The sequence below is a fragment of the Camelus dromedarius genome, chromosome 16, assembly GCF_036321535.1.
Source record: "Camelus dromedarius isolate mCamDro1 chromosome 16, mCamDro1.pat, whole genome shotgun sequence".
NCBI lineage: Eukaryota > Metazoa > Chordata > Mammalia > Artiodactyla > Camelidae > Camelus > Camelus dromedarius.
In genome coordinates this window covers 46,355,577-46,370,476 of record NC_087451.1, presented here as the reverse complement: position 1 = coordinate 46,370,476, position 14,900 = coordinate 46,355,577, and the positions used below count along the sequence as shown (strand labels likewise).

The following is a 14,900-nucleotide window of genomic DNA, read 5'->3' as shown; positions in this document are numbered from 1 at the left end:
GAGAACCGCTGTGCTCATACAGAGCAGAAAATGGCACATGCCTAGAGAGAAAGGAGGAAAGGGCTAGGTTATTTGGGTTTGTTTTTTTGAGGCTTATTGCTGATGCCTGTAGATACAATAATGAATAAAGCAGTCTTTGCTCTTGAGGAGCTAAGTCTCCCTGAGGGGGAGACACCCGCGATGTTTTCTCTGTAGCTCTTATTGATATCTGCCATGTTCTTGGTTGCTCTTGTTTATTGCCTGTTCTCCATCACTAGAATATAAACCCATGAGAGCAGAAACCCAAATATCTTACTTGTGGTCCCATTTCGTGGAATTCATGAATGGATGGATGAATTATTAAATGAAGGAGACAGGTCCTGTCACCTGGGTATCAGAAAAGCGTGCACAGGATGGGCATGCAGAGGAGGAACCCCAGCCCTCCTCCCTCCTCGGAGGGGAGTGGAGGGCGGGTGTCAGGGTAGTTTTCCAAAGGATGTGATGTCCAAAACTGGTTCCTAACAGCAAAATATAGGAGTTGGGAGATAAAAATGGGACCAAAAGTATTCCAGGCAGTGGGAAGTGAAGGGGAATTTTTTTTTCAAAGAGTACAATGTACAGGATAGGACAGCGGTTCTCAGCCGAACGCAGTGTTGCCCTAAGAGAGGGGATTTGTCCTGACAGGAGGGGGTACTGCTGAACCTCTGGCAGTGCAGTGGGCACCCACCCTGCCACATCGAAACTATCTGGCCTCCTGGACCTCAGATTGAGAAACCCTGAGTTAGGTGAAGAACAGGGTCAGGAAGTCCGGATGGGGTGGGGGGGGCAAAGATGAATAGAAGAAGGAAGAAAAGGGCAGCAGTGGGTAGGTAATTTGAGAATTAAATATTGTTTGGCCGGCTCAGTGCACGGAGAACTCCTAGGCGCACAGTGTCAAGTCATCCTTAAATAATCCTGAAGGAAGGAATCCCTTAACACTGAGTTGAAGCGCACCCCGTATGGAAGGAGTCTTTGCTGATTACCCCTGGACTGGACATTATTAAGCTAATAGCTCGTGCTGTCTGTAATTTCTCTATTTCCTTTCAGTAATAGTGGAACATGCAGGATGTCAGTAAGGCAGCCCAGTGTTTTCCTTCTCTTATTAAATTTAAGTGATTGCCTTTCTGCCTCTAACTGATGGGATAAAAATGCATCCAACCCAGGAAGGTGCTTGCAAAAAGGAATGGAGTTTCTTTTTTCTCACATGACCACAAGACCCATCTTGCTAATTGATGGTCCCGGAAGCAGTGTGGGGCAGCCCCTGGTGGCTTTGTTTCTGCTTTGCTAGAGGAAAGCCAGTCCTCCGTGCTGCAGCGTTGAGGCTCACCCAACTGCCTTTCCCAACCTGGGCATTTGAGGGTGGGAACCACTCTTACCTCCGCCTCCCCTTCCCAAAGACAGAGCCTTCAAGTCCTCCAGTGAGCCTGGCTTGGGCTTGCCCGGGACCTGCCAGGAGCTGAAGGTTGTTTTCTTTCTCCCACAGGAAATAATTTTCCTGGGCATGGCAGCCCTGGGTTGCCAATCCCTTGCTTTCATGAGAGCTCACGTGTGTGTGACAGTGGCACTATTGTTGGGCGTGCTGGAGTTTCCATTACAGATCCCGTGTTTATCTGCTGCAGGGGTTTTTCTCTGAGAGGCATAATTTAAACAGTGAGGCATAAGAAGGGACCGATTTGAAAAAAGAGAGAGTAGTCTCTGTGATGCGTGGCAGCTGAGAAATGGGTGAGTTGTAACTGAGTGGCCACATGTGAGTGGTTGAGCTGGTGTCAGTTTCGGTGGCCAGGGCTGCTTGGTCCTTTTTATTGTCTCAGAGATCTGAAAAGGTTGAAGTGTCTGTTGGGAGAGGGTTTCATGGGAGTTTTGAATTAGATGGGAAGGTCCTATTACCAGGAACAGCTCTCTGTAAAAACAAATGTCAATTCTACAGATATACCCCTGGGCTAGGGTGGATGAGATGATGTAGGGGGGCTGGAGAGCTTAATAAATGTTTAGATTTAGTTAAAAATGCAGTCAAAATACAAATACGGATAATAGCTGAAACCATCTAGTAAGTACGAGGGGTCTGCCGGGCACCAGGTTAAATTCTGGGATATACACTTAACCCTCCCCACAACCCTGGAAGGTGCAGGAACAATTCATGAGGCCCATTTTACCAGGAGGTTTAACCTAGGAAAAAGTCGACAATGTGGAGAGAAATGAATGATGTTGGGAAAGATGAGGGCTTTTTGAGCGGGGAAGTATTACTGTAGCGACTTTTCAATGGTATTTAATTGCATTTTGTCCCCACACCTAGCTTTGTCATGCCAGCGCGTCCCAGAGGGTTTCTCCCGATTACCCTCTCTCATTCTTCTGCTTCTCTGGAAGCCCTTTTTCTTCCCCTTTCTTTTAGAGAAGATGAACTATAAAGGGAAGGAGTGCAAGGAAAGGAGAAGAGAGGAAGGAAATCAGGCCATGGGTTAAGTGAAGGGGAGAGCCAGGACTGCAGGGAAATGTCTGGAGTGACCGGCCGGGTGGGCTGCAAGGGGGCCCTGTGTTTGCCCACATTTCCGAGGTGATGCCGCGCTCCATCCAGCGGATTTAAACTTCATATTTGTCACATCCCAGTTATGTATCCTGCGGGGACGGGAGTGTGTTAGCACATGTGCTGCAAAGCCAGGGGACAGTGGACATGGGCCCCTGTCTCCACCGTAACTCTGCCAAAGCCATGCCAGCCACCACCAGGAGGACCCCAGGGTGGGGGGGTTCACCTACTTTGGCTGGCCTCTCGGAAGCCTAATTCTTTCATTCCTTGTCTCAGGCTTCTGGGCTGTGGAGATAATTCTTGACAAGGTGACCAGGGAGGGTGGGCGTTCTTACCAAGGATGGGGTGGAATGGCCGGGGCACTGTCGTTGAGGCCAGGATGGGAGGATTGAGCCCCTCTGTCTAGTCTCTGCCTGGGTTTTCCTAAGAGATCTCCTCGCTTGCTCCCCTAATAAAAGGAGGAGTCTCTAGAGGGGTCCCCACAGTCTGTGCACACTGAGAAAACTCACTCCATCTGGAAGTGCGACCTGATATGACTGGATGGGTCCACCTGAGACACCAGCAGAGCAGTGGGAGGGACTCGGCCTGCCCTCCTAGCAGGGGTTCCCAGCCGGCCAGTTTTGCCCCATAGGGACACATGGCAGTGTCTGGAGACGTTTTTAAAAAATGAACTGTATTTTTAAGAGCAGTTTTAGGTTTATAGTAAAATGGAGCAGAAAGTGCAGAGAGCTCCCATATACCCCCGCCCTTCCCCCAGGGTCTCCTGTTACTCACATCTTGCATCAATGCGGCATATTTGTTGCAGCTGATGAGCCAATATTGATAACTTACCAACGAAAGCCCATAGTTTACATTAGGGTTCAGTTCACTCTTTGTGTCATACATTCTGTAGGTTTTGGCAAACATAGAATGACCCGTCCCCACCATCAATGTCACACAGAATAGTTTCACTGTCCTAAAATCCCCTGTGGCTTCTGGAGATTTAAAAAAATTTTTTTCAGGTTTTTTTTGGGTGGGGGAGGGGGAGGTAATTAGATTTATTTATTCATTTATTTTTAGAGGACCTTGTACATGGTAAGCGTGCGCTCTACCACTTGAGCACTCTACCCTCCCCCCAGGAGATGTTTTTGATTGTCATAGCTGGTTGGGTGTTGCTGGCATCTAATGAGTAGGACCAGGGATGCTGCCAGATACTCCACAACGCCCAAGACAGTGCCCCAATGAAAAGTCAACGGTGCCAAGATTGCCAAGCCCCGCTGTACACACTCGCGCCGGTGTGGTTGTGTGCGTGGTGGGGGTGGGGGCAGAGAGGCTCCAGTGCTGCACAGGAACCTGGCACTTGGATGGTGGGAGGCCTGGCTGTGCGTTGGCAGCAGAGAGGCGCCTGGGAAGACTTGGAAAGTCCTGAGAAGAAAATGAACTGTAACTTGCAGGCAGCATTTCAGCTGTAATCCCTACACACATTGCTTTTACTCACCCTCTTAAATTCAAACTCTGAGGTCTGAGTCCAATTAAAATGCCAAAAATTATAATTATTGGGTTGTGCATGGTGGGGTTAGCTTAGGTTACTCTCAAATTAAATGCAGTTGGATCCATCCAGAGTTAAAAGCCCAAGTCTTGGGTTCAGATCCCCTGTATTTAACCAACATTGTTGGGGTTTTTTTTTTTCCTCACTGCCTGGGTTTCCTTTTCTGTCCTTGTCTCGACTTAGAGTGTCTTCATGAGTTGCTCTCTGCCATGTGCTACCGTAAGCTCTTGTGATGCCAGTGTCATGGTGTGGGCAGCAGGACAGATTGTTGAAGACCTAATTAATTTGAAACTGCTCAAGCAGTAGCATTTTTCTACTAGAAAGGGCTTACGTGGATGCTGAGGTTTGCGGGCGAGGGTGGCGAGCTATAAGATGACTGCCTTTCAAGACGAGATTTATAAGGGAAAAATACAAGCTTTGTGAAAGTCAGCAGTTCCTGCAAATGGAGGGCTTGTACTCAAGAACGGGTGGCGTGGCCTGCACTGCCCCGCAGACCTCTCATGGCTCCGCAAGTCTTGTCAAGTGGGAGCAAGGACTTCATTCCCCTGAGAGGCCTGGGAGGAGGACCCAAAAACCAAACTCACTCCCTTATAAAATGTAAATTTGGATGAAGAGAAATAGTCCTTTTCATAAATTACCTCCTCCACTCTCATCTTCCTGAAGCCATAAAACCCCAAATGTAACCAGAAAAATGATCTTTTGGAAAAAAAAATTTCCTTTGTGGATGTATCTTTGGGCTGGAGAGGGAAAAGCTTTGCAGAACAAAAAGGTTCCAATGGAGGCATGTAGGACAAGTTTTATTAAAACGTTAATTATCTCCCACCTGCTGGTACCTTGTGAAGTTCAGAGGAAAAGGGCTAATTGAGAACAGCATTTGATGTGCATGAGAGTTGCTGGTTTCTTTCCTCTTCTTAAAAGGGATTTGTTCTTAATCAAGTTTATTTCATAATAAGTAGGTCCAGACACTGAGTTCACACTGGCATTTTGGATACTGTTTAATTAAGATCCTTCACACGTGAGGTGTTGGCTTTGGTTGTTTCAAATTTAATGTCTTGGCAAGTTTGGACCTTGGTTTTGGGGCGTTTTTCTTTAGACTAAGGGTAAGAGCTTGTGATCTGGACGCGTTCCTGAATGCACTTTGTTGGGGGGAGAGGGTACATTTTGTGTGGCAAGTCCAGGAGGAGCAAAGACAAAGTTTTTTGGTGCTTTGTCCCTCATCCTGAAGTATGAGCATCCCTGGCCTTAAACTTGAAAGCCTAGGCCCCACCCTCACCTTGCATCCCGCCACCCCCAAGGATTAACCTGTCTGCATTTCCCATTTATCTCCACTTTCCCACAGTCTTGCTTTTTGACTTGAATTGCAGAGTCACTCTAGGTATCAGAGCTCAGAGCTTTTCAAGTTGTTGTTACAACACTATCTTCACCACCTATTAGGCATTTAACATGTGCAGGGATGGGGCTTAATGCACTGCTTTCTTACTGGATCCTCCAAGAAGCCAAGGATCATACAGCTGATGGGTGGAGGAGGTGAGATTTGAACCTGTTTCTTGACCGAAATCAAGCCTTTAACCAGGAGGCTGTGGTCTTTTGTCTTTGTGCTCTAAGACTTAGAAAAACTGCCAGCTTTCTGGTTCTTGGCTTTTTGAGTCTGGAATTTTGAGTGGATTAGTCAAAGTTTGTGTAAGTTCCAATGAGTCTAGAAAGTCCTCTGACATCCCAGCTGTATTTTTTTCATTGTGATTGATAATAGCAGTTGTCTGAAGACCTTGAAACACCCTATTTTTTTTTTTATAGTAAAATTTTTTATATTTAGAATTAGCCAGCTGGACTGAGTTTAGATGATTCCAATTTTGTTGGCAACATCCAAAGCATCATAATCAGGAGCCAGTCGTACATATGCCTTCTTCTCTCCATCAGGCCTAATCAGGGTATTGACTTTAGTCACGTCAATGTCATAGAGCTTCTTCACAGCCTGTTTGATCTGGTGCTTGTTGGCTTTGACATCCACAATGAACACAAGTGTGTTGTTGTCTTCTATCTTCTTCATAGCTGACTCGGTGGTCAAGGGGAACTTGATGATGGCATAGTGGTCAAGCTTGTTTCTCCTAGGGGCGCTCTTCCGAGGATATTTGGGCTGCCTTCTGAGCCGCAGTGTTTTGGGCCGTCGGAACGTGGGTGACGTCCAGATCTTTTTTTGGGGGCTGTGGACGCCTTTCAGCACTGCTTTCTTGTCCTTCAAAGCCTTTGCTTTGGCTTCGGCTTTGGGAGGGGCGGGGGCTTCCTTCTTTGCTTTCGGCGCCATCTTCGTGAAAAGCTGAAACACCCTATTTTTAAAAAAATCTTGCTGAACTTTCCCCAGCTCTTTTCTGCGATGTGGATTCTCTCTCTCTCTGCATTAAAAATCTTCTTAAGCCCAGTCTTCTGTCCATTTCTGCACCTGTGATGATACCAGCACCACATTCCTTGGATGTGGTCTGAACCCCAGTTGAAGGGAAAGGAAGCTTTACCAGGCACATGCTCATCCCAGGTACTCTGTGAACGTAGATTACCTCCCCTAGTTGTCTCAGCAACCTGGGTGGTAGCTGTAGACGTCTCTGTCCTAGGTCCAACGCAGTGAGCCTTGGAGAGGTTCCATGTGCTTGCTCGGGACCTCATGGCATAATAGAACAAGGATTCAAACCAGGCCTCTGTGACATCAGCCTCAGTCTTTTCTACTTGACTGGACTTCTTTCCATTGAATAGGAATTGGGTTTAATGGCATTTTGCTTTCCCTTAGGGAAAAGGAGGTATAGAAGGCTTAGAGAAACATACGGAAAACCTTTTTTCTCCTCACCCCCACCTGAAGCCAAAGAGGCCATCTCATTAATAGGGGTTCACATACATCAAGTGGATGGAAACACTGGGTGATGTAGCTGCCATGAGCCTGCCATTCTGTTTAATTGGCCAGCACACACTTTCTTTGTATCTGTTTATCTATGGCTCGTTGTAACAAATAAAGCAGATTTTTTTTTCATAGGCCTCTTCACTGGGAAGAAGCTGTGGGATTTTAGTGGCAGGAGTAAAGGACTGAAAAGGCCTGGGATCTGGAAAATCTCCGGGTGTGTGGTATAGGAGACGGTATCCTTGTTGACTTGGTGACAAGAGCATATGAGTGATAGCTTCTTGCATCACATCCACAAATCACACACTGCCCTGTGGCTGCAGAACTTTATACACAACTCTCCCCCTCCCCTGGCCGTCCTTCACCACTGTGGTCTCCTTCCCTGGGAGGGTCCTGGCCAGTCCGCTAACCAGTACTTATTGAGCTCCTACTGGATAAAAGTTTGTTTGTTGTTCCCAGACTGTCAGGCAGAAATGTCAGGATAAATAATAGAATGAGATCAAGGCATTCTTCCTTTTGATTAGGTCAGGATTCAAAGCACCCAGAGGAGTAAGAGCTGTAATTTCTATACCTTCTTTATGTCAGATCTTTCAGGATCACTGGAAAGGATTTTGATCTACTTTCTAGAACTAACTGAAACTTTCAGGATCCAGCTATTTCCCTTCAGAGCCTTAAAAGTCATTGTGTCATTGGGACTTTATTTTCTGTCCCTTCACCCCTTTCTCCTGCTGATTCCAACCCCCACCCCGCCGGCCACCCCACTGGAATCCCTGGCTGCTCCCTCACCACGGTGACTGCTGGTAACCTAGCAACATTGATCTCATGGAGCAGAGCCGCCTGTGGACTGCTGGCCCTCCCAAGGAAAAATCATGTGAAGGTGTCAGGTATCCAGCAGAATAGATCTCCTTGGACTAAATACTCCTTTGGCTTGGTAAGGGCAAAACTCTTCAGTCCAGTGTGGATGTGAGGGGACCTGCTGCTTGCTTTATTTATTGATTTCTTAAAGCCAAAGCAATGTTAGCTGAGCCAAGAATAATGCCGGAAAGATTCTGTACAAGAGCATAGCCTTGCCTGGTTTCCTGACAGGAGTCTGGTCTGCCTTATACTCGGGACCCGGGAGCTTTGGTGGAGAAATCCTGCACCGTGGTCAGGACGTGATGCATCTGAACGCAGAGCCTTTAACTTCTGCTGGACCCCACCTCACGGCAGCCTCTTCCTGCTTTTTATGTGGTTCCCAGCCAGGGTTTTGAGCTGTATTTGGAGCCTTTGTTTGGGATTTTGTAGCAAGTATCATAACCCCCAGGTGGGCACAGAGCCCGTCTTCAGAATGGAGCACGTGCAAAAAGAAAAGAAAAAGGCTATCTAATTCTGGGGGCTGAGCAGGAGAAATGGAAGACGAAGCAGGAGATGCCCTATGGAATCCTTAACCCTTTTTAATGTCTCTCTCCTGCTCAGACCTGCATATCTCAGAAACACAGTCACCATCCAAGCCTTGCCTGATCTTTATGGGACTTGTCATCCCGACAAGACCCTTTCCTTGGAAGCCTCTCCCTTGGCCCAGCTCATCCCACCCAGGAGACCTGGCTCAGGACTGCTTTGTCTTGCTGTCCCTCTTGCCCCAACTGAGATGGCCCTTGCCAGACTCCTCTTTCATACACACCTCAGTCATCCTTCCTTGTCCTCAGCTAGCTATCTGGGGGGAAAACCCACAAGTTAGTAATACTAATAAACAATGGGTTTTAATACTTCCTTTTCATCGTGTCTAGAAATGACAAGTGCAGGATGGTGGGCAGCCCCGGCCAGCAGCGCATGGCTGTTACTGAGCCGAGGTCAGCCAGCTCTCCACTGGGATCTTCAGTTCCCCGGGGGACGTTTCTGGGGCGGATTAATCTGACGTGAGTGTATGGAAGCCATGGTTTTGACCTCTGGTTCCCTAGGATCTAGATTGGTGTTGGGGATACAGCTGCTTAAGAGCTGTCTGAATGTGTTCTAGAAACATGTTTTACCAGGACCTCCAGAGAAGAAGAGACACAAAGGCGATGAGACATCATCTCAGGCTAGTTTCTTGATTCACAAGGGGCTGTCCATCCCTTTTCTGGTATCTGAACGTTTGTATTCCCCATCCAGGACACGGCATTTCCCCATTAGTTAGGGGACTAGAAACCAAATTAGGAATTAGGGTTTTTGTTTTTTTTTTTTTAAAGAAAGGCAGGGGGATGTTGAGGTGGAATGGTATGTCTCCCAACCTGTCCCCAGCTCTTGTGTCCACTGAGTTTCTGTCCCCCAGACAGGGCCGGGCATACTTCCAGAACTTGCTTTTGTGAACCCTGATTTTCTCCACTCTTTGCTGACCACACTCCACATCACCACCCACAGTGCCCCGATTTCCATACCCCGACCTCTGTGGGACAGTTACCCCAGAACTATTTACTAAGTGAGCTTTCCTCCGTGCTCGTCTGTGCAGGAATGTCTGGTTCTCGCAGGGTTGTGCCTGCTTTCTGGAGAGGATTCCGGAGGGTCTCCTTTAGGTAATCTCTCTTGAGAGTGTTGAGAGGAGGTTTTATGTCTTGGCCCAGGATGTTTACGGCCAGCTTTTTTCTTCCTTGAGCCGGAGGTCAGGAAGGTGGTGTAGGAGGAGTTTAGAGTGTGGATGTGATGGAAATCTGAGGCCCATGCTGGTTGAACTCCAAGAACAAAGACTACTTTTACAACAGCCAGGGAGCAGCTTCTGCCTGCGGAGCTCAAGGGAAAAGAGAAGAGAGAAGGAGAGGCTGTGAACGGGGTGTTTCTGAGTCCGAGAAACTAAGATTCAGTGAAAGAGACTCACTCCTTTATCTAAATCAACCCCCACCACCACTGTCTTTACCATCCGGTCCTAAATGGCCCAGCTCCAGCTCCTGCACATGTTGGTATGAAGGATGAAGGAATGGGGAGGAAAAATAGGAAAAGTCTCTTTTTTTTCCCCATTTAAAAATGAGTGTGTTACATTCTGTGAATTGACATCCAAGACACAATGGAGGAGAAAGAGGCTGGATCAGTTTCTTAGAGATCTTCCTCTCACCATATCTATCCTTCCTCAGGAGAGACAGGACCTCCCACCCGCCAGCTTCCTCTGGGTGCTCCAGGGCCTGGCCCTTGGGTCTTGTGGTTACTTGTGGCCACAAGCAGAGTCCAGCTCATATTCCTTGCATTCTCCTGGGTTCTGCAGGCTCTGCCCTCCACATAATCACAATTCCATAAGCCCTGTCCTCAGCTTCCTCACACTTCTTGGGAGGTTGCGAGCTCATCGCCCCTCCCATCCTCAACCTCGCTTTAAACAGACAGCTTCCCACAAGTGTCTTGTTGGTCCTCCAGCCTTGCAGCCTCTCCTCCCAGAACTTCCTCCAGCACATCACCTGTCCCTTAAAGCAATACTCACGTGAAACATTCTCTGCTCAGCTCTGGAATCTTTACCTACTAGGTTTAACTTTAAAGATTTTTGCTGTGTTCATCCAGAGCCATTAGAGACTGTAAACATTCTTTGATCATATCTCTAGTTCTGTAGAAGTTCTGTACGTTAAGCCCAGTTCTTTAACAAAACTCGCAGCTGTAGAATAGGTTTGAAGTGGGTAGAAGTGCGATGCGTGGAGTAAATATGGAGTCAAGATACCTGCTGTCCAGTCGTTTGGCAGCTGCCTGGCAGTACAGACCCCATCCTGCCTCCCTCCTGTGGCTCCTTTTTGAGTGGCCTCAGCAAGGTCACAGAGTCACAGTGAGTCTTGATTTCCCTTTCTATAAAAAGTGAATATACATCCATCTAACTGACTCAGAAAATGTTGCCCCAAAGCAGGAAATGAATGGTTTTCCATTTTGTCTTCTTGGGAAGCAGCGTGGCAAGTAGGGAACAAGGTAGGATTTTGGTATGAGAACTGCTTTCTGTTCTAGCTTTTTCCATGCAAGGGTTCTGATTCCTTATAAAAAGTTACTTAACCTCTCTGAACCTCAATTTTCTCATCTATAAACATGGGGAGGGTGATGGTGCCCGCTTTTCTGGGCTGTTGTAGGGGTTAAATGTGATTATATCTGTGAGAGGCCAGGACAACACAGGGTATACAGTAAGCACCTCATAAGAGATGGTTGTAAGGGGCTTGGTTGTTGGAGCACTGGACACATTGGAGGATTGGGGGTGGTGAGTGACTTATCCCTAGAGAATCATTTGGGTACAGTTGGGTTAGGCCATAGCAAGCCAGGTGGACGCCTCGGCATCTTGCCTGCCCTGGACATTCAGTCGCTTGTTGAAGTAAAATAAAATACAAAGCATTTCCTGCCTTCACTTGTGTGACATTCATTCATTCAGCAAATAGTTAAGGCAGTACCTATGTTTTCCCAGTGCTTGGAAAGGTACTAGGGGAAAAGTTGAACAAAATAACCCCCATTTACAATTGAGTCCACTTAGACAAAAGAGAACCAGCCATCACTGTGTGGAGTGATAATTTCTATTAAATGAGCTAACGTACTTAACGTGCTCACACCTGTTACCTGTCCCAGTCCCATAAGCCATTTTGTAAGCTATAAGCCCTGTACCAGTGTGAGAGGATGTCTGAGGCAGAGGCCTGAGGAGAGGTACTTAGCAGAAAGATTTGTGAGAATAGGTGATGCTTGATGTAAGTCTTAAGGAAGAATAGGGACTGACCAGGTGGACAGGTGTGGAGATAGCGGTGGGAGGGGGGCATCAGGGGGCAAGCGGGAGGGAGGGAGGTGCTCCAGGCAGATGCAACAGCTAAAGCAAAGAGATGTTTGATGCACGAAGGGGAGTGACTGCCTTTGCTTGTCTTGCTGAGGAGTTTGGTCTTTATCCTCAGGGTGATTTGAGAAGGATGTTAAGCAGAGGGGTTTGTTTTTGGATAAGGACAGATTGGGGCACCAGCCGGGAAATAAATGGTCAGAAGGCACCTGTAGTAACCTGGATGCAGACTTCAGGTGAGGCAGTCGCAACGGAGAGAAGAGGGGCTGGTTCAGGAGCAGATGTAACTGAGTAGAAGAGAGGGAGAGGGAAGAGTGTGGAAGGACCCCTAGTTTCCTGGCTTGGGAAACTTGGAGGGTCATTGGTGCTAGTCACAGAGACAGACAATAATAGCCAAGAAAGATAGGGAAGGGGAGGTGTTCACTGGTGGGAAAGTGAACCCACCCAGCTGGCAGGCGCCACGTGTTCACTCTGGAATTCTCAATTGCCTTCCCCTGGATGGAGGAACAATTTATTTTTCTTTTTGGTGTAAGATTTTTTTTTTTGGACAGTGTAACTTATTACAATAAAATGCCCAGATCTTAAGCATTCAGTTCAGCATGTTTGGACAACTGTTATGTAAATATCATTCGAAAAAAGATGTAGAACATTTCTGGCTCCCTAGAAGTTTCCCTTATGCTCATTTCCTGTCAGCTGTTCCCTCCCCCTCCCACCACCATCAGTTTTGGTCTTCTGTCACTAGAGTTTTTCCTTGTTCTAGAACTTTATATGAATGGAACCATACTGATGCAGGTAATGTCCATAAGGACCATCCACGTCACAGGGGTCAAGAGTTTGTTCTTTGTTACTGCTGAGAAGTATTCCATTGAACGTGTCTCAATTTCTTCATTCTTCTGTGAATGGAAGTGTGAATTGTTTCCAGTTGAGGGTGGAGGAAGGCTGCTATAAACGTTCTTGTATAATTCTCTATGGGTGTGTTTTTCCATTTCTCCTGGGTAAATATCTGTGAGTAGAATGGTAGGGCTACAGGGTAAGTGTGTATTTCCCTTTATAACATTTCGTCAAAGTGGTCGTACCATCTTACACTCCGGCCAGCAGTGCACGAGAGTTCTGGTGGTTCCAGCTCCTCACTGGTGTTTGGTGTTGCCAGTCTTTACGTCTGCTGTTCTCCTGTGTGTGAAGTGAGTTTAATTTGCATTTCCCTGATGACTAATAACGTTGAACACCTTTCCATATGCTGATCTGATCGGCCTCTGGGAGCTGTGGCCCAGGCCCTGAGCTCTACGGAGAAGAGCCTTGTTTCAGAGAAGCTTATCCTGTTTTCAGACCAAATGCCCTGTTTAGTTTCCGGTTGCACATAGCTGCTGTTCGTAGTCAGCTTATTCTTTTGGCTGAAAGGATGTTCTGCTCCTAAATATATGGAAGGAATTTGACCGACGGACCCCAGCTCTGCCCCTTTGGGGGAGGGGGAGCACTTTTTCCTCTTTCCCCTATTTCTTCCCCCCCATTAGGAGAGGTCTTGGAAGATTCTGTGGCTTTTCTGTGGCCTCTCTCTTTTGAGTCTCATTATTTGGTTTTAATCAGAAAAATAAACACTGATTTTGAATTTTCTCCTTGACCTATCTGAGCTAGGTTCAAATGATCTTTTCTAACTCTACCACATGTAAATTACAGGAAATGATCTCCTGTTGGGGAAATGGGTCATTTCCAAGGTTTTTCTGTCCAGGAAAAGTGTAACTTATTAGTTTATTAAGAAAGGCTCAAACAGGCAACAAAGAAGCACTTATTAAGGTATTTTCTCCTTTTATGTGCCCCTAATCACGATCTTATCATAAACGTCAGCCCTAGTAGTTAATCTAAAGTTATTTCATTAAGTTCTTTCATTTTACACATGAGGAAATAAAGAAACATCTCTCCCACTACCCCCACCCCCCACCATAAAAAAGAAAACGATTTGCTCAAGGCTGTCTTCAGAGACCAGGATTAGAAATTATGCCCTGAATGAGAAGACCACATCCCCACCCCGCAAATAATAATTTTAAAAAATTACTGTGATCTCACTTTTAAAAAAATTTTCTTCTTGAATGAAACCTCATCCTTGAATTTGGTGCGTCAGAAGATTTGCTTGGAATAAAAGTGGAATTTCCATTCTTAACCAAACAAAATACAGCTCAGAGATTCTACTTGAAAGACGAATTGGTCTTAATGTCATTTCATTCGTCATTTTCTTCTTGGACCAAAACAGTGCTTCACCACAGTGGGCATTGTGGTTGAATTCCATACCTGTGAGAGAAGCTGCTAGAGACCTCTGGCTTGAAAGACACACACTTAGCCAAGTTCTGTCTTCTGAATCATCCTTCTTGCTGCACTACCCACCCCCCTTCCCTGGCCAAAAAACAGACAGTTGCACAAGCTCTTCCCATCAGCTCTTCTCTGTGTAAGATGGAGCCTCCCAAGATGGGGAGAGGCGAAGTCCCACAACCTACTGTTTTCATTCAAGTTCAGGTCTCTGGCTCATCAGTCAGCCGGTGGTGTCCCCACCTGGTTGCTGGAGAGGACTCTGGTTGCCTGGTCCAAAATCAAACTCTTTCCCCCACCTCCACTAATTTTTCCTCCACTTTGTTTTCTCCTTCTCTCTCTACCCATCCATACTTTCATTCATTTATTCGTTCATTCATTCAACAAATAGTTGAGCTTTGAACTGGTTCTACCTGCTTTTTAAGGCTCTGGTTAACTCTGATAGCAGTGTTACACTAACTCATTTACCTACACTGCAAACCTTGGCATTTCCCCGCTCATCCCCACCCCCAGCCCCCTTTCTCTGGATCTAATCAGATCCCAGCGCCACTGTTTCAGTAATCCCTTAGCTAGTCCCCTGGCCTCGAGGGTCACCTCCTCTACACAACTCCCACAATGACCTTTCTCCAGCATCAGTTGTTCATGTCACTGCCCTACATACAGACCTTCACTGTTGGATTAAGTCCAGAACTCCGTGGCATGGCCTCCAAGGCCTCCCACCACCGAGCCCCACCCAGCTTCCCAACCTCTCACCTTGGCACTAACGCCCTGCCACGCTGACCTGCACCAGAGATCCTCACACCACCACCTCCTGTCTCACCTTTGAGCCTCTGTGTGTGCCAGCTCCTCCACCAGGGATGCCCTTCCCTTCTCTGTCTGGTGAGGTTGTGCTCAAAGTAAGCTGTATATAGTGTCCCTTCAGCTGCCGTCG

General features: G+C 47.0%; 2 protein-coding genes across 2 annotated transcripts in view; one reads left to right on the top strand and one right to left on the bottom strand.

Annotated features, from left to right (window-relative positions):
• Positions 1-14,900, top strand: part of NXN (nucleoredoxin) — a 127,082-nt gene that overhangs the window by 61,234 nt on the left and 50,948 nt on the right. The gene's annotated exons all lie outside the window — the stretch shown is intronic.
• LOC105088137 (large ribosomal subunit protein uL23-like) lies at positions 5,894-6,381 on the bottom strand. Its single transcript, XM_064495844.1, has one exon. The coding sequence runs from the start codon at positions 6,367-6,369 to the stop codon at positions 5,902-5,904; it is 468 nt and encodes a 155-aa protein (XP_064351914.1). The 5' UTR covers positions 6,370-6,381; the 3' UTR covers positions 5,894-5,901.

Excerpts from the sequence above, each read along its gene's own strand:
- LOC105088137 (XM_064495844.1), bottom strand. The coding sequence starts at position 6,369 with ATGGCGCCGAAAGCAAAGAAGGAAGCCCCCGCCCCTCCCAAAGCCGAA.